This window comes from Conger conger, chromosome 13 (assembly GCF_963514075.1).
Source record: "Conger conger chromosome 13, fConCon1.1, whole genome shotgun sequence".
NCBI classification, from domain to species: Eukaryota; Metazoa; Chordata; class Actinopteri; order Anguilliformes; family Congridae; genus Conger; species Conger conger.
This window is the reverse complement of record NC_083772.1, coordinates 19,013,905-19,032,452: the sequence shown is the minus strand read 5'-3', so window position 1 is coordinate 19,032,452 and position 18,548 is coordinate 19,013,905. Positions and strand designations below refer to the sequence as shown.

At 46.9% G+C, this 18,548-nt stretch overlaps 1 protein-coding gene across 1 annotated transcript in view; it reads right to left on the bottom strand.

Annotated features, from left to right (window-relative positions):
* The window catches only part of LOC133107871 (contactin-5-like), a 242,674-nt gene that overhangs the window by 62,866 nt on the left and 161,260 nt on the right, over positions 1-18,548 (bottom strand). Inside the window, 2 exon segments of the mRNA XM_061217139.1 lie at positions 9,095-9,276; positions 18,379-18,481. Coding sequence (XP_061073123.1) covers positions 9,095-9,276; positions 18,379-18,481 — 285 coding nt within the window.

Sequence of the window (18,548 nt, the reverse complement as noted above, 5' to 3'; positions counted from 1 at the left end):
AGAAATGAAGACGAATGTGAAGAATGTGTGTTCCCTTTGTAGGGACTACAACTTCCACATTCCCACAGGAAAATTCTGCGACGTCCACCACGAATGACGTCTAACTTGGTTCAGCCAATCCCGTAATGGCGGGAGCAATAAACGGTCCCGTATAAGAGCAAGACACGTTCTTGGGATTTCTCTTCTGGCTCTTCTGCTTCTTCTTCTGCTTCTTCTCTTCGACGCACCCTTTTTGGCCAGTCGCTTCAGCTCATCTGCTCCGAGACTCGGACAGAGGCTGAAGGCTGCACAGCGCACTACCAGGCCTACGGACGCACCCAGTTACCTCGCGGTAACTACGTGGCCTATAGTGAGTGGAAATTGTTGTACGCGGAACGCTACATCAGTTTACCCCAATAAAGCCCAACAACGAAACAGCAACGAACTTTTACACCTGGAAAAGGACCAGCGGATCAGACGACAACGCGCTGCTAAGACGGGAACACCCCAGCCTGCGCATCTCTCCCGGACACCATTCACAGCACCATCGCCGCTTCTACAAGGACAGCATGTCTTTTGGATCCAGCAATGCGTATGGACTCAGTAAGAAAACAAACATTCAGGCATAGCCAGTGTTTAGTTTAGTCTTAACTGTTTTTGTGAATCTGTGTTTCAATATTTACCATCCAACCATTGTAATGTGTTTGGTTAGCTACATATATATGTACGTGAATTGATTCGCCGTCTTTTGCGCATATATAGAGTAAAACTACGCAAGTAGTCCCTTCTCACAGCTAACTCTAACTCATTACCACACCCAGAACTCTAGCGACACGCGCGCTTGCGCGCGCCACACACACGCACACACACATACCAAACTAAATTTCCTTACTAACTTCCCGTTAGTTTATCTGTTATGTGTTTGTATGTTTGTTTAATAAATATATTTTATTAAACCCCGGTGTCCGTTTTGGAATCGCATAGACATGAGAGCCGAGTTAAAGCAGTCTTTCGAAGAACTTCCAACCTTCAGGTTATCGGTATGTTTAATCATTAGTATTGGTTATTTTAATTATTAATTAAAATACTAAATTTGTGGTTAGATATTCCTGATAATAGTAATTTTATGAGACTGATTACTTTTTGCAGTTATACTGCTACACAACGTTTAACTGGCGCCCCGGTTTCGTAGAGAGTAAAATCCCTGCGTTATTTGGCGGCCCGTGCGAGGACCCTACATAATTTGGAGTCCCGTGCGAATTCCCCTACATATTTTGGCGCCCCGTGTGAGGAAGACTAGCTTTGGCTCAAATTTCATGTCTTGTGACTTCATAACGAATTCCCCATCCTAATTTGGAGCTCTGCGTGAGAAAGACGAGCTTTGGCTCATGTCACGTGCCTCCAGAACGAATTCTCGGCATTCTTTCTCAGCTAAATTGCCACCAGTGCAATCTTTTGAAAATACCGCTAGATGTCACCCTTGTACCATTTTTGAAAGCCTGCATGAGCCGCTTTCTCAATATACTGCCCCCTCGTGTAACATTGTGGCATTACATTCGTAATCTTACACGGTAGTTTGTTGATTGGCATTTACCTTCCGGTATAATACGTATTATCAATAATAGTATTATTAGCCGCACTGTATTATTAATTATAATTACTTGGTCAAAGTAATTTTAATAATTAATTGAATTTTACATTTAAATCCAAATTTAATTGTAATTTCAACCAATCACATTCTGGTATTTAGGATTAATGTGATCAGCATCACAGTTCCTATTTTACGGTCTGAATATCCGCCATATGTTTGTTCATTTTGCTGTTGTTGCATTGCAGTACCGCTAGTGCAACTCGAGTCCCTGTGTGATGCTATAGCTACCTTGTACTATAGTTATAGAGAATATTCAAAGAGCGTTTTAAATTCTTTATCCTTCATCACAACTTGTATGTTGGATTGTGATATTGGGAAACAATTCATTGCCAACTGTTAGGAGCTCAAGGCCCTTGTCAAATTGTTAACTTCAAGAGTACCCTCTTAAGTTACTGATTTTAGCTTTTAGCTTTATTTGGCTTGAGATATGGAACCCATATCTATTGATGAGTACCTTTCCTTTTTAGCCCAAGGTTTAGCACCTGGCTACATAGCTTTCCTGAATCAGATGAACCTCACTGATTGTAGGAAAGAAATGTTCTCATTAATCAACGAGAAAGGTCACTCCCCCAACCATTCAAAAGACCCAATTCTAAGTTGTCTGGTCTTGAATTTTGCCAGACAGATTAGTCTTGCTCTTCAGAGCAACAAAAACTTAGACTCAGAGATGGCATACCTCAGAGGACAACACACCAGTGTTTTACTTGAGCTTCAAACTGTTGGCAAGAAAGCAGTACAATACTTGCGTGATCTGCATTCAGCCGAATCAGATCTTTGTTCCTACAGAGAGGAATTATTTCAGTTGAAGAGTAGATGCCACAAGCTACTGCATCCACTCTCTTCTGTAAGCCTGCTTTCTCAGGCTTGCCCAACTCCAGCTTCTCCTGCTTCCTCCTTACACCACAAGGCAGGGGAAGGGGGGTCACAAATTGATTCGGGTTTGTCAGATCCCGGTTCCACAACTTGCTCTGATGGACACTCGTCAGTCTCCTCAGATTGCAGTGCTGTTGACCACCCATGCAATGGTTTGCCCACCTCTTCCCTGGAGAGGGAAAGGGGGGACTCCATCCCAATGGTGGTCCATCTCCGCAAGGGAGAAACAGTCAGGCAAGTACAGGACTGCACCTTCCATGCCCACCCCTCTCATGAGGAGGTCAGGGAACCCTCCCGTGGACACGGTAGAGGAGATCTAACGTTATTAATTGGGCACACAAAAAGCAACGCTAATCCCGCTAGCTTTCCCTTTATAACTGAGAGGATAGGTGACAGCTCTGTACAGTACACTGACAGCGACAATTCATCTTCTGCCAACCATTGTGAGAATGACTGTTTTGTAGCTCCGCCCCCTAAACCAAACCGAGGACGTCGAGCTCCGCATGAAACGCATTCACATTCAAATGTGATTTCAGTCTCTCCTTCTCCAAACAGGCAAACTAGTGCAACTTCACATGGTCTTCGCTTTGAGGAGCTAGAGGCCATGGCGAGGTATGTCCACACATTTGACCCCAAGGACTCCGAATTTAACATTCAGAGTTACTTGAGAGAAGTTGACTACTGTCTCTCGGATCTGCCCAGGGCAACCGATCGAGAAAAGGTACGACTTGTATGGAAAACCTCTACCAGAGAGATCCATACATTTATGGAACAACTTCCACCACAGGTTCGTTCCAGCTATCCCAAGGTTTGTGAAGCGTTGGTAGCTGAGTACCTGCCACGGTTTGATCAGGCCACAGCCATGATCAAATCTGTGGAGGTTAAACATAGCCGTACAGAACGACCAAAAGACTTTTACCAACGACTTAAACATGCATTTTTCCAGGGCAGAAACGGACCAGGCTTTGATGAAGATCAAGCCTTCAAATCCCTTTTTGTGCACAACCTGCACCCCTGTGTCCGAACTCATGTTTCACTGTTTTCAAGGGGCCAACACTCAGCCCTTGAATTAAGAAATGAAGCCCAAATGGTCTGGGACACTTTAAGGATTGTGCCCAGGAACGAGGTATTGGAAACAGCTAAGCACGTTGTTCCAACCAAGCCCGCCGGCACTTCCCAAGTTGCCCCATTAAAATCTAATGGCTCAAAACAACGGCATGTGAGTAAGTTCCCGGTTAAGAGCCACCGTGGTCGCTTCTCACACTCTGATTCCAGCCGGAATTGGAGAGAAGACCGACCCGGTAGGCCCAAGCCTCAGAGTCACCAGCATGACTCTGATAGGGAAGATACCTTGTCTGTAGAGAGCTTCTTCAGTTCCTCTGAGGACAACTAAAGCCTCTAACCTTTGTTCAGTAGTGTGTATGCCTTGAGTAACCACTCCAAAGAGCTATCTGGTCTTGTTCAACCTCCATCAAAAGACGTTGAATAAGACTGATCTATAGCCGTGGTCTCCTCACAGGCAGACTCCCAGCTGATGCTTTGACCACTTTCTTTTGCACACCTTTCCTACCAAAGGGGGGTGGCAAAATAAACTGGTAGTTTATAGCAGCCACTTAGATTTGCATGTAGCAGCAGCAAACGCAGATCGTAAGTAGGTACTGTAGAGTTAAATCCGACACCTGTTATAACTCGTAAACGTTCATTGCGTCATTCTACACCTACTGCACCATCGTAAAGTATTGCATGTAGAAGCTACAGTGTAATCTTTACAAGTATATTGCCACACCCCAGTGTGCCTTACTCCACCTCTTCCCCAAGCAAGACAAAACCACTTGTGAGCTTACCACATCATTTAGAAATGAGACCACCTCTCCATTTCCTTCCTGATTACACAGCCATAAGGTTGGCTGGACACCATCCAATAACTAACAAAACACCTGAACTAACAAAACGACTAACCCTTTCACCAAGGTTTCTCATGTTTTGTGACAATGTATTCACTGTTCGACCTTAGTGTTTCACATTGTTTGTATCATGTGTTTTAGACCAGTTTAGTTAATTGTTGATAAATGCCTGGATGTTTGTCAGTCAATTGTGAACTGTGTTACCGACCCAATGTACTTGACCTGTGGACTGTGAACTGACTTTTGTGCTCTCGAGGAACACTGGCTTCAGCCGCATCCTGAGACCACAGGGGGGATGTAGGGACTACAACTTCCACATTCCCACAGGAAAATTCTGCGACGTCCACCACGAATGACGTCTAACTTGGTTCAGCCAATCCCGTAATGGCGGGAGCAATAAACGGTCCCGTATAAGAGCAAGACACGTTCTTGGGATTTCTCTTCTGGCTCTTCTGCTTCTTCTTCTGCTTCTTCTCTTCGACGCACCCTTTTTGGCCAGTCGCTTCAGCTCATCTGCTCCGAGACTCGGACAGAGGCTGAAGGCTGCACAGCGCACTACCAGGCCTACGGACGCACCCAGTTACCTCGCGGTAACTACGTGGCCTATAGTGAGTGGAAATTGTTGTACGCGGAACGCTACATCAGTTTACCCCAATAAAGCCCAACAACGAAACAGCAACGAACTTTTACACCTGGAAAAGGACCAGCGGATCAGACGACAACGCGCTGCTAAGACGGGAACACCCCAGCCTGCGCATCTCTCCCGGACACCATTCACAGCACCATCGCCGCTTCTACAAGGACAGCATGTCTTTTGGATCCAGCAATGCGTATGGACTCAGTAAGAAAACAAACATTCAGGCATAGCCAGTGTTTAGTTTAGTCTTAACTGTTTTTGTGAATCTGTGTTTCAATATTTACCATCCAACCATTGTAATGTGTTTGGTTAGCTACATATATATGTACGTGAATTGATTCGCCGTCTTTTGCGCATATATAGAGTAAAACTACGCAAGTAGTCCCTTCTCACAGCTAACTCTAACTCATTACCACACCCAGAACTCTAGCGACACGCGCGCTTGCGCGCGCCACACACACGCACACACACATACCAAACTAAATTTCCTTACTAACTTCCCGTTAGTTTATCTGTTATGTGTTTGTATGTTTGTTTAATAAATATATTTTATTAAACCCCGGTGTCCGTTTTGGAATCGCATAGACATGAGAGCCGAGTTAAAGCAGTCTTTCGAAGAACTTCCAACCTTCAGGTTATCGGTATGTTTAATCATTAGTATTGGTTATTTTAATTATTAATTAAAATACTAAATTTGTGGTTAGATATTCCTGATAATAGTAATTTTATGAGACTGATTACTTTTTGCAGTTATACTGCTACACAACGTTTAACTGGCGCCCCGGTTTCGTAGAGAGTAAAATCCCTGCGTTATTTGGCGGCCCGTGCGAGGACCCTACATAATTTGGAGTCCCGTGCGAATTCCCCTACACCTTACTCAAAGGAAAGTTCCACATGTTCCCATGCTCAAAAGAAGGTTCCTCATGTTCCCTTACTCAAAGGAAAGTTCCTCATGTTCCCTTACTCAAAGGAAAGTTCCTCATGTTCCCTTACTCAAAGGAAAGTTCCTCATGTTCCCTTACTCAAAGGAAAGTTCCTCATGTTCCCTTACTCAAAGGAAAGTTCCTCATGTTCCCTTACTCAAAGGAAAGGTCCTCACGTTCCCTTACTCTTAGATTGGGACTGCTTTTAAGGGATATTTAAGGGGTTGGAACGTCCTTTAAGATGGCGGACCTTGATCAATTTTCGAGTCAGAAGCAAGGAAAGGAAAGTGGAGAAAAATAAGGGATAGGAATGAGCCCTATAGTCTCTCGTAAGGGACAAGGATATATGTGGGAAACAGGAGGAGGTGCCAGGAGACAAACTTAAAGGGCCTTAAAGGTAAGGGGATTGGTTGGTACATTTACTGAAGGGGATAGGTCGGAAGGTTGACCAAACATGATTGGTCAGTAGGTTTTATGGAAGGGGATTCGTTGGCAAGTTTAGGGAAGGAGATTGTTCAGCATGTTTACATTTATTATTAAAGTTTACATTCCAAGGCCAACAATTAATTGAAATAAAAACACACAACTTGCAGAGACTGTGACTCTGTACTCTTCCCTGGGGAATGCGTGGGGGGAATGTATATGTATGAATGCATTAAATCTATAAAAATGTTTATTTTATTATTCATACATTTATTGAACTATTCAATCCTTTTCAAATCAATTGATTATCAGGAAAACAGGAAGCACTGAATATGTTTGTTATTGTCCGATGCTATTCTCTATTCATACAATTGATTTTATTTATATAAGATTATATGGCTTGGTTAGGAGTTGCAGTGGATTAGGAAAATGAAATAAATAAAAGAATGCAGACAGTTAGGTCAGTTCAGCAGGGGAACGGAGCCCTAAGGCATGGCGAGTTTTGCGTTTTGTATAATTCATTGCGCTGTGCTGGGTTTAGTCGAGGATAGAGGAACAGTGGGTCTTATGGGAGGAAGAGTTACGTCCCGCTCTGTGGTCATAAAACACCCCGCGGGGGGGCCCGGCGCACAGTTAAAATACGCCCCCTCCCCCCACGGGACACAGTGCCACCAACTCTGCTGCTTTAAATCTGAGAGGGGGAACGGGACAGGCACTGAATGCTCTTCAGAGGGGACACGGTGTGTGTGGGTGTGTGTGTGTGTGTGATATGTGTGCTTATGCAGGGTATGTGTGTGTGGCGTGTGTGTTTGTGTGTGTGTGGGCGCAGGTTGTGTGTGTGTGTGTGTGTGTGTAGTGTTTGTGTAGTGTAGTGCATGTGTGTGTATGTGAGTGTGTGTGTGTGTGGGGTGTTTGTGCAGTGTAGCGTGTGTGTGTGTATGCGAGTGTGTGTGTGTGTGGGGTGTGTGTGTGCGTGTGTGTGTGTATGTGAGTGTGTGTGTGTGTGTGTGTGTGTGTGCGAGTGTGTGTGTATGTGAGTGTGTGTGTGGGGTGTTTGTGTGCGGGGTGTGTGTGTGTGTGTGTGTGTCAATGTGAGTGTGTGTGTGTGGGGTGTTTGTGTGCGGGGTGTGTGTGTGTATGTGAGTGTGTGTGTGGGGTCTTTGTGTGCGGGGTGTGTGTGTGTGCGTGTGAGTGTGTGTGTATGTGAGTGTGTGTGTGTGGGGTGTTTGTGTGTGTGTGTGCGTGTGTGTGTGTATGTGAGTGTGTGTGTGTGGGGTGTTTGTGTGTGTGTGTGCGAGTGTGTGTGTATGTGAGTGTGTGTGTGGGGTCTTTGTGTGCGGGGTGTGTGTGTGTGCGTGCGAGTGTGTGTGTATGTGAGTGTGTGTGTATGGGGTGTTTGTGCGTGGGGTGTGTGTGTGTGTGTGTGTGTATGTGAGTGTGTGTGTGGGGTGTTTGTGTGCGGGGTGTGTGTGTATGTGAGTGTGCGTGCGGGGTGTGTGTGAGGGGTGTGTGTGTGTGTATGTGAGTGTGTGTGTGTGGGGTGTTTGTGTGCGGGGTGTGTGTGTGTGTATGTGAGTGTGTGTGCGGGGTGTTTGTGTGAGGGGTGTGTGTGTGTGTATGTGAGTGTGTGTGCAGGGTGTTTGTGTGCGGGGTGTGTGTGTGTGTATGTGAGTGTGTGTGTGGGGTGTTTGTGTGCGGGGTGTGTGTGTGTGTGCGGGGTGTGTGTGTATGTGAGTGTGCGTGTGGGACCCGTCTCTGGAGAAACAGGACGTCCTCTGACAGTGATCACTCAGTCACGCAGCGAGCCCGCGGCACAGAGGAGGCGTCGCTGTGAGGGCGCTGGGATGGGCGAGGGCGGGATTGATGTGTCTGTCGCTACGGGAACGGAGGGCCGGGCCCGGAGCCCAGGAGATGCCAGGATTAAACGTCTCTTTCACCGCAAAGTGCCCCCGTCAACGCACAGGGGCACGAAATCTCTGCCCTTCATCCACCACCCCGCCCCTCCAGCAGCAGTGTAGATCCCCTGAAGAGCTCCTAACGAGGGCTCACCTAGCCCACACCCGCATAGAGTCAGCCCACTGCTGTATATATACAGACCTTACTCAACTCCAGGTCCTCAGGGCCACCGGCTCTGCAGGTATTTGCTCCAACCGTGCACTTTCCCACTTGATTTCACTTATTATTTTACCTGCTTGGTCCAGGAAGTGAGGATATTAGTGACATCAGGTGGGGTTGTACGTGGTTGGAGCAAATACACTCAAATGCAGAAATTTGCTCCAAACGTTTGGTTACTTTATTGTAAATGACTTTAATATTCAATATTATTTTACAGGCAAACTGCCTGACACAAGCATTGAGCAAGAAACATGTTTGTAAGATAGATAAGTGGCACAAAGGCCAGGTAAAATTGGATTGACGCAACTTTGAAACTTGGTCCATGGTCTAACAACATTATTCCTTAACTTAGATTTTCAAATAAAGGGCAGCATTGCTTTTCAATAAAACACCTTCTCTTTCATTACTTTTTGAATGATCGAACTCGCCAAACCTTGATCGAACCTCGCTGTTTGCTAAGAAAAAAAACCGAAATAAAAAAAGTAATAAATAAACGTAACACTTTAATTAAATCCTGAGTCAAAGATGTGGAAAACAGTGATTAAACCCTTCACTTATGAAACAGAAACCCCCACATTCCCAAACTCACTGTAGACCTGCAGCTGTCCCCGGAAAGCGTTCCCGCCTCTGGGATTCTCCGCTTTGCACTCGTAGCTCCCGGAATCTTCCAGCTGGATGTTGGGAATCTCCAGGACGGCCTGGGACTTACGCAGCCGGGCTTTTTTCGGGATGTTCCCGTTGAGTTTCCTCCAGGTGATGGTGGGGACAGGGCTGTGGAGGAGAGAGGAGGTGAGCATGGTGAGACACACACACACTCACACACACACATACACACTCACACACACACATACACACTCACACACACACACACACACACACATACACTCACACACACACACACACACACATACAAACTCACACACACACACACACACACACACACACACAGTCACAGAAACACACACTCACAGTCACAGAAACACACACTCACACACTCACAGAAACACACACTCACACACACACATACACACTCACACACACACACACACACTCACACAACTCACACACACATACACACTCACACACACACACACATACATACACACACACACTCTCTCACACACACACACACACACACACACAGAAACACAGAAACACACACACACACACACACACTCACAGAAACACACACACACACTCTCTCACACTCACACTCTCTCACACACACTCACACACACACACACACAGGGCCTGCATCGCTCCCCGCTCCATACACACATTCCGCGGAAAGGCTTCCGGAGCTATCACGTGCCACAATCTCTTCCCGGAATGACACAGTATATCCTTGGAAAGAGCCCTATGTGGACGGTCTCATTGTGCGTCTGCATCCCTGCGATAAGCTCAGAGAGGTCTTAATGTCACTCTGCCAGTGCCACAGAAAGGCCTTCGCTCCGTCGCCCGTGCCTTTGTGAAACCTGGCCCACGGGAATCCGGATTAGGAATTTCTCCTGCATCAGATGGTAAAAGAGAAAGACGTCCAACTGTGTGACACAGCATGGAATGCGGATTAGCTCCCGCAATTACACAATTCCTTTAGCGGGAAGGGGATTGTGCGCTAAAGCTGACACGGATGAGCCTTTCTGTACCGACGTTCGTCTCGGAGCGAGGTGCCGCTGCAATTCCGCGCTATTCAGTGAGCGTGTGTGAGGACAGTGTGTGTGTGTGCGTGTGTGAGGATAGTGTGTGTGTGTGTGTGTGTGTTTGTATATGTGTGTAAGAGTGTGTGGGATTATGTATGTTAGATAGAGTGTGTGTGTGTGTGTGTGTGTGTGTAAGAGTGTGAGGGATTATGTATGTTAGATAGAGTGTGTGTGTGTGTGTGCGTATGTGTGTGTGTGAATGAGGGTGTGTGTGTGTGCGAAATAGTGCATTTGTGAGATTGCGTATGAGTATGTATATATATATATATATATATATATATACATATGAATGTGTGGGAGTGTGTGCGTGCGTGTGTGTGTGTGTGTGTGTCTGTGTTTGTATATGTGTGTAAGAGTCTGTGGGATTATGTATGTTAGAGAGAGGGTGTGTGTATGCGTGTGTGTGAAATAGTGAGTTTGTGGGATTGTGTATGAGTGTGTGTATATATGTATGAATGTATGTGTGTGTGTGTTTGTATATGTGTGTGAGAATGAGTGTTTGTATGTGAATTTGGGTCAGAGAGAGTTTGTGTGTAAGAGAGTGAGTGTATGTGTGTGCGTGATTGAGTGTGAGTGTGTGTGTTTGTGTATGTGTGTGCGTGATTGAGTGTGAGTGTGTGTGTTTGTGTATGTGTGTGCGTGATTGAGTGTGAGTGTGTGTGTGTGTGATTGTATATGTATATGCCTGATTGAGTGTGAGTGAGTGTGTGTGTGTGATTGTGTTTGAGTGTGTGATTGCCTGTGAGTGTAAGAGAGAGTGTGTATAAGAGGGTGTGTGTTTAGTGGTTAATGTTGGCACACCTCTTCCTGTGCAGATGCTATCAGCAGTTTGCCCTGAGTGTGACCGCTATCACTGGCTGATTTCCTGAAGATGGAGATGTGACACCAGGAGGATCCCAGCCCATCACTCACACATCAGTCATGCAGGGGAGATTAAATTGCTATTTGCAAATCCCCCTCTCACCGTGACATCACTAGTCTGCCAGTCACCAAGGGCACCGGTGTGCTGCTTTCTACCAGACTGTTCATCCTCAATGTGAATGTGCTGGAGATTCACACAGCTCATACTGCAGAATTCAGTGCTCTCCACAACACCAGATAACACTTCTACACCGTCTCCAAGTATACATTACATTACATTACATGAGTTATTTTTCTGATGTTTTTATCCAAAACGACTTGCAGTTGATTAAGCAGGAGATAATCCCCCTGGAGCAATGTGGGGTTAAGGGTCTTGCTCAAGGGCCCAACAGCTGTGCAGATCTTATCGTGGCTACACTGGGGCTTGATCTACTAACCCTGCGGGTCCCAGTCATGTACCTTAACCACTAGACTAAATATTCTATTTATTCATGTCACCAGCAACACCAACAAATTAGGGTTTAAGTGAAAGCCTACAATATGGTAGATCTCCAGGAACAGGATTGGGCAGCCGTGCTCTAGCAGTTGAATGAGTTGTGCTTTCTTAGGGTTGGAGTGAAAACCTACAGTACAAGTAGATCTCCAGGAACAGGATTGTGCAGCTCTGCTCTAGTGCTCTAGGACATTTATGGAGGCAGCTGGCTTTTTCCTCTGTAATAAAGTTGCAACAAGTTGAGAAAAAATGTGTGAATTATCGATCTACAGTTTTGAAGACATTTCTTGACCTCTTTCTCATATATAACTGACATTAAAGATGACCTTTTTGGCAAAGATGCTGGTTTGCCATTTTCACTTTTGATTCAGCTCTCTACCCTTATCAAGTGAAACAGAGTGGCTCTGAATATATTGTTTCTCTCACCCCCTCTCCCTTCCTTCGTCTCTCTCTGTTTCTCTTCCTGAGTCGCTTGTCTTTTTTGCTTTCATATTCCATCTCTTTTTTCTCTCTCCAAGTCTCTTCCCAAATCTCTTCCCTTCCCCTCTCTCTGTTCCTCTCCGTCAGTCTCATTCTCTTCCTTTCTGCTCCCTTACTCCATTCTCTCTCTCCCTCATTCTTCCTTTCCTCTCTTTCTCAGTCTCTTTCTCTCTCTGATTCTCTTCATCAGTCTCCATTTTCACTTTTAGTCCATCTCATTTCTCTCTCCCTCTCTTCTCTTTCCCCAACTTTCCCAGTCTCTCTCTCCCCCCCTCTCTCTACATTCCCTGTGTCTCTATGCATTAAACTGCACTGAATGTAAATAAAGAAGTGGATTCTCAGCAGCATTAAGGGCCTGTGTTCTGCCCTGCAGAAAGACACACCCCTCCCATTACACATGCAGCAAGCAGCTATGGCTATGACATCAGCACCTGTAGCAGCCTCCCTTAGCGGTGAGCATCGCTACGCTTGTGCTAGCACCTCAGTCCCTTACACACCACATCTGGAGATACATCAGCTATGGCTATGACATTAGCACCTGTAGCAGTCTCACTAAGAGGTGAGCATCGCTACGCTTGTGCTAGCACCTCAGTCCCTTACACACCACATCTGTGGATACATAAGCTATGGCTATGACATCAGCACCTGTAGCAGTCTCCCTTAGCGGTGAGCATCGCTACGCTTGTGCTAGCACCTCAGTCCCTTACACACCACATCTGTGGATACATCAGCTGCCCCGAGGCAGTCTCACTTAGCGCTGAGCATCGCTACGCTTGTACTAGCGCCTCAGTGCCTCACACACCACATCTGTAGAGACATCAGCTGCCCCGAAGGTGCGACACGAAGACAAGATGGCCGTGTGTACTCAGGAAATGCATTTAGAACCTTGGAAAAAGGCAACAGACGTGGGGTGAGGCAAGATCGTGACCATTAAAAGAGAAACATCTATTCGTTCTGCCCTCAGCGCTAACGCCACACTGTCGTGGCCCTGCGTGGTATGTTTGTTTAATTAAACCCTACCGTTTTCAAATGAAGCGAATTATAAACAAAGCGCAAGTCTTCCCCGGCGGATAGATCAGAGAGCCCAGCGAAACATGACTAAGAGCCAGCCTGAACACCCACTCGCCCTGGGGTGGCAGGGAGAGGAGAACCACAATTAATGTCAGTCATCCGCTCGGCTCGCCAGCAGCCAGGGAACGGAGCCGGCCTTATTTAATCTGGCTCAGGATTGATGAGGTTATGGCAACGATCAATTTGCTCTGAATGCCACTTGACACCCAGCACAGGGCTGCTCTGGGCCACTCTCGTGTCTGTCTGGCCCGGCCCTGTCTAACACAACTTGGGTATTTGAAAAACAACACGTTCAATCAATCACCTAGTTAAAGTGCAACAATAGCGCACACTGCGTCGACTTAGGATACAGCTGTATGGAGACCCGGGGACTGCTGTATTTACCTCAGTCAATGAAGGATTCCAAGTTTTACGCTGTGAACATATTCAGCTAACTCAGTAATCCTGCTTTGTGACACACGCCCCTAATCCATGTACAGCGTAGCCAGAAAACTGCAGTTTAGAGGTGATAAGAACTTTGACACAACCCGGTGAATGCATCGTAGTTCTATCCAAACTTGTTATATCCCACACCCTTACATAAGCTTCTGCCCCCGTTGCCGCGGAGACTGCTGTTTTTTGGCTGGGGTTGACACGCTGAGAAAATGCCCCTGTTGCATGCACTTAGCCTAGCCTCGCAAAATATGGAGAGGTGCGATAAACACAAACTTGAATGCGTTCTTTGATTTCCCCGCGACCGCCTCAGCAGCACGCTACCTGAATAGTACTGGCAGTGTTACAAAAGGCATCCGGTAAACATTTAATGTAAAATAGTTTTGTGAAATGCATCAAAGCGTAGCCTGTCGCCCGAGGGCCCTACTACGGCCCTAAAACTCCCACGTCATGACCACCCCGCACACACTTCAGGAGCTCAACCTTCTCCTTCCATTAGAAATACAAAAATAAATAAAAAGTTAACATAACAGGCCACGGTTCACATAATCACAGAACAGCAAACTGCCAATTTGGCATCAATTACCGATTTGGCGGTGCCGAGCGGTTGCCTTTTTCACGTCTTCTCTCTGAACTTGAAAGTTTGCCTCGTGGGAAGGCCGATTCCTCCTCTGGAGGAACTCTTTCAGCGCAGCATTGGCGATCATTACAGAAACAGTGTCAACCCTGAATGTCAGTGCCGTAAATTAAAGAAACGTTCAGTCCTTTCCATCCGCCCACTTGGTGTATTTTCCTCAGTAATTTCAGTGAGACTCACACATCCCACGCTCACACAGTAAGGAGTGTGTGTTTGCTGTAGCTGATGCGGTTTGGGGGGTGGTAGTACATGCAGTAGGGGTGGGGGGTGGTAGTACATGCAGTTCCCGCCAATGACATATGTGTAAAGGCTCATCGTGCTAAGGCACTGTTCCAGCACTTGGACTTACCAATGGTCTGCTCAGGTATCAAATAATAATAATGTGTTATTTAGCTGACCCTTTTATGCAAAGTGAAAGCAATTGTGTGTGTGTGTGTATGTGTATGTGAATGTGTGTGACTGTGTGAGCATATGTGTGTGTGTGTGTGTGTGTGTGTGTGTGTGTAACGGTGTGACTGTGAGTGACTGTGTGTGTATGTGTGTGTGTCTGTGTGTGACTGTGTGTGAGTGACTGAGTGCGTGTGTGTGTATGTGTGCTTGGAATGAGAGAGTTTCAGAAGACCTAGATTGCCTGCATCTGATCACACAACAGCGACCATCATCCGCCCCTCGAGTAACACTAGCTAGGCTAGGCTAACACCCCCTTCAGACAAACATGGCTTCCGTGCACACGTGCGGGATAAGAACATCATAATGTGTAAAACATAAACTGTTTGACAGATTAAATTAATTTCAGCTCATAGAATCAATCGCCTGCCTCATCCTCAGTGAGGAACAGGTGGGACAGTGGACAGGGGATGACACAGTAAACGTAAACACATTCGATCATATGAATCTGTTCTCTCTGTATATTTGTTATAGCAGCAGCAGGCCACAGCCCGGGCTATAAAACCCTTGAATAAATAAAAAACGGGGGAATAAATTGTGTCGATGGCAGCGGCCGTCGTTCAAATTGGATTGTGTTTAATGAAAGCTCACTGCTCTCATTCAGCCCGTCTCCTCCGGTCCTGAGGATGAATGGGGGCTGAGGTGATGAATCGGGAGGGGGGGGGGGTGGTAATGGGGGTGTAGCTATCATTGGTCACAGCGTTTTTCTAACATCAAAAATCTCCCTTTGGGTTAGAGAAGTGGAGGAAGAGCTGGCAATGAGGATGAATGGGGGTGAAGAATGAGGTGAAGAATCGGGGGGGGTATCAGAGGGGTGGGGTGAAGAATCGGGAGGGGGGTGGTATCGGGGGGGCGGGAGGATGAGGATGAATGGGGGTGAGGTGAAGAATCGGGAGGGGGGTGGTATCAGGGGGGCGGGAGGTTGAGGATGAATGGGGGTGAGGTGAAGAATCGGGAGGGGGGTGGTATCAGGGGGGCGGGAGGTTGAGGATGAATGGGGGTGAGGTGAGGAATCGGGAGGGGGGGGTGGTATCGGGGGGGCGGGAGGATGAGGATGACTGGGGGTGAGGGGTGGGGGGAGGGAGGTAATGGGGGGGAGGATGAGGATGACTGGGGGTGAGGTGAGGGGTGGGGGGAGGGAGGTAATGGGGGGGAGGATGAGGATGACTGGGGGTGAGGTGAGGGGTGGGGGGAGGGAGGTAATGGGGGGGAGGATGAGGATGACTGGGGGTGAGGTGAGGGGTGGGGGGAGGGAGGTAATGGGGGGGAGGATGAGGATGACTGGGGGTGAGGTGAGGGGTGGGGGGAGGGAGGTAATGGGGGGGAGGATGAGGGGTGATGAAGACGCTGGCGATTCTCTCCGCGCACACAGAGCCGGTGGCCGGCCTGCTTCTGAGCGCGTGCGGTGAGTCACTCACGCTGATTGGCAGGAGGAGAATGAGACCCAATCCCACGGCTCCGGGGGGAGGCTGACACGGCGTAACGAGGGACAGTAATAAGCGGCTCGTTTGTAAGTAAAAACACCCGGGCGGGAACAGCGTCCGATTACACGCCCACCCCAAATTTACCAGCAGGGGGAGAGAGAACGGGCCTGAGGGGGCAGAGAATCAGACACGTCCCCCTGCTTCCTAATTGAATAAGGGAATGGATAAATATGCAGAGCAATGTCTATAGGTTTAAGTAATTACTTATTATTCTAATGTGCGTAATTAATTGTAAATGACTTTCGCTCACAGCCAATTCCCGAAGAAGGCACTGTAAACAATTACAGGGTCCTTAGAATTCCTCAGATTAGAGCGCTATTTGCACTTAAGATGAGTGCGATTACTGAATAATTCATCTGTTTGGAAAAAAAGAAGGGGGGGTAATTAAGCTGGGATGAGGCAGGGCTGCGATTAGAAATGCAGGATCCCTTCTTTTTTCCCCACAAAAATATTTATGCAAAGCCAGAAAAGAGACACAAGCATTTATACACCTGCATCTACCTGTGAAGGCAATTGAGTGAAATTGAGACTGAAAACATAAATCAGGCTAAATTAAATAAAGCCTGGGAACAAAAACACTGCCATTATACTTAATAAAGGTACATGAAGATAAAAAACTTCATAAAGGGAGTATACCGTGTATGCCTTAACAAGTCCATACATTTAATCCTGTAAAGTGTGAGATCACTAATATGAGATTAGAATGTTCTTGGCCGAACACTCTAATGCTGGTGAACACTCTAATCACTGCTGGTGAACAACGGAGCTCTAGAACATTGAACTTTAAACATTCCAAAGGGGTGTGACCCTTCAATATGACCCTTCACTGTACAATCCCCCTGGTACACTGCACAGGACTAACAGGAGTGTTAAAAGTTTCAGATTACTGTGTATCCAAAACATGACAAATGATTATCATTATAATAAATAACTGCCAATAGCAGATTAACATCAATTTACATACAGTAGATTTGAAGATGGAAGCCACTTTACAGTATAGGTAATACTGCACTATGGGTAATATTGTTTGTTATTGTAATGGTACCGAATATTATCAATTAGGAAATATGTACACACATAGGTTTCTAAAATGAATGCTAGACACACAGGACATACATCACAAGGCCCTGGACCTCCTGCTCCTAAACAACAGCAGGCAGAAAGTCTGTCTGTGCCTCGTTCCTCACCAGACAGTAAAGTGGAGACGGCCGAGTTAATGTCTGGGAAAGCAGCAGAAAGCCCTGACCAGAGCTGCACCCAGCAGAGATTTAGAGCGGCAGAGTGACCCTGGCGGGCGAGCGTCCCTCTCTCTCCACAACGCCATTAACGGAGAGCCCTGCTCCCAAGGGCAGCACTCCTCCAGCCCATTCCTCTCCTCCACCACCCAGGCACCTTTATTTACTCTTCACCAGAGTTCTCACCCAACATCTGCTCATGCCCGTCCCATAAAGAAAGCTCAAGGTTACAAAATAATAGTTTTATTGTGTCTGGCTACAGTTCCCCAGACGGTGGGTGTAAGAAGCACAAGTAAGAGAGAGTGACAGAGAGAGAAAAAGAGAAGAGAGACAGACAGAGAAAGAGAAAGAGAGAGACAGAGACAGAGAAAGAGAAAGAGAGAGGGGGAGAGAGAGAGCAAGAGTCAGTGAGATAGAGAGAGTGAGAGAGACAGAGAGAGATGGAAGGAGAGAGAGAGAGACAGGGAGAGAGGGAGCGTGTTTCAGTGTAAGAAGGATTGAGGGGGTGGGTGAGAGGGCTCTTTCTGTGTGTGTAGCAACGGTGGCTCTGGCGAGTTGGGTTCTTACTTTCCCAGCGAGAGAGATAGAGAGAGTGTGTGTGTGTGTATGTGTGTGTGAGAGAGAGAGATAGAGAGAGTGTGTGTGTGTATGTGTGTGTGAGAGAGAGAGATAGAGAGAGTGAGTGTGTGTGTGTGTGTATGTGTGTGTGTGTGTGAGAGAGAGAGAGAGAGAGAGCGTGTTTCAGTATAAGAAGGATTGAGGGCGTGGGGGAGAGGGCTCTTTCTATGTGCGTAGCGGCAGGTCTGGCGAGTTGGGTTCTTACTTTCCCAGAGATAGAGATAGAGAGTGTGTGTGTGTCTGTGTGTGTGTGTGTGAGAGAGAGAGATAGAGAGAGTGTGTGTGTGTGTGTATGTGTGTGTATGTGTGTGTGTGAGAGAGAGAGAGCGTGCTTCAGTATAAGAAGGATTGAGGGCGTGGGGGAGAGGGCTCTTTCTGTGTGCGTAGCGGCAGGTCTGGCGAGTTGGGTTCTTACTTTCCCAGAGCGAAGCACTCCAGCCTGACGGTCACTCCTTTGGCAGCCATTACCGTGGGAGGAAAGTGCACCTCAATCTTCGGCTCGTATTCGCCCATTACCCCTGCGGGGGGGAGAAACGCAGAAAAACACCATCATGACCAGGGAGAACAGCTAAAAACAACCCTGGC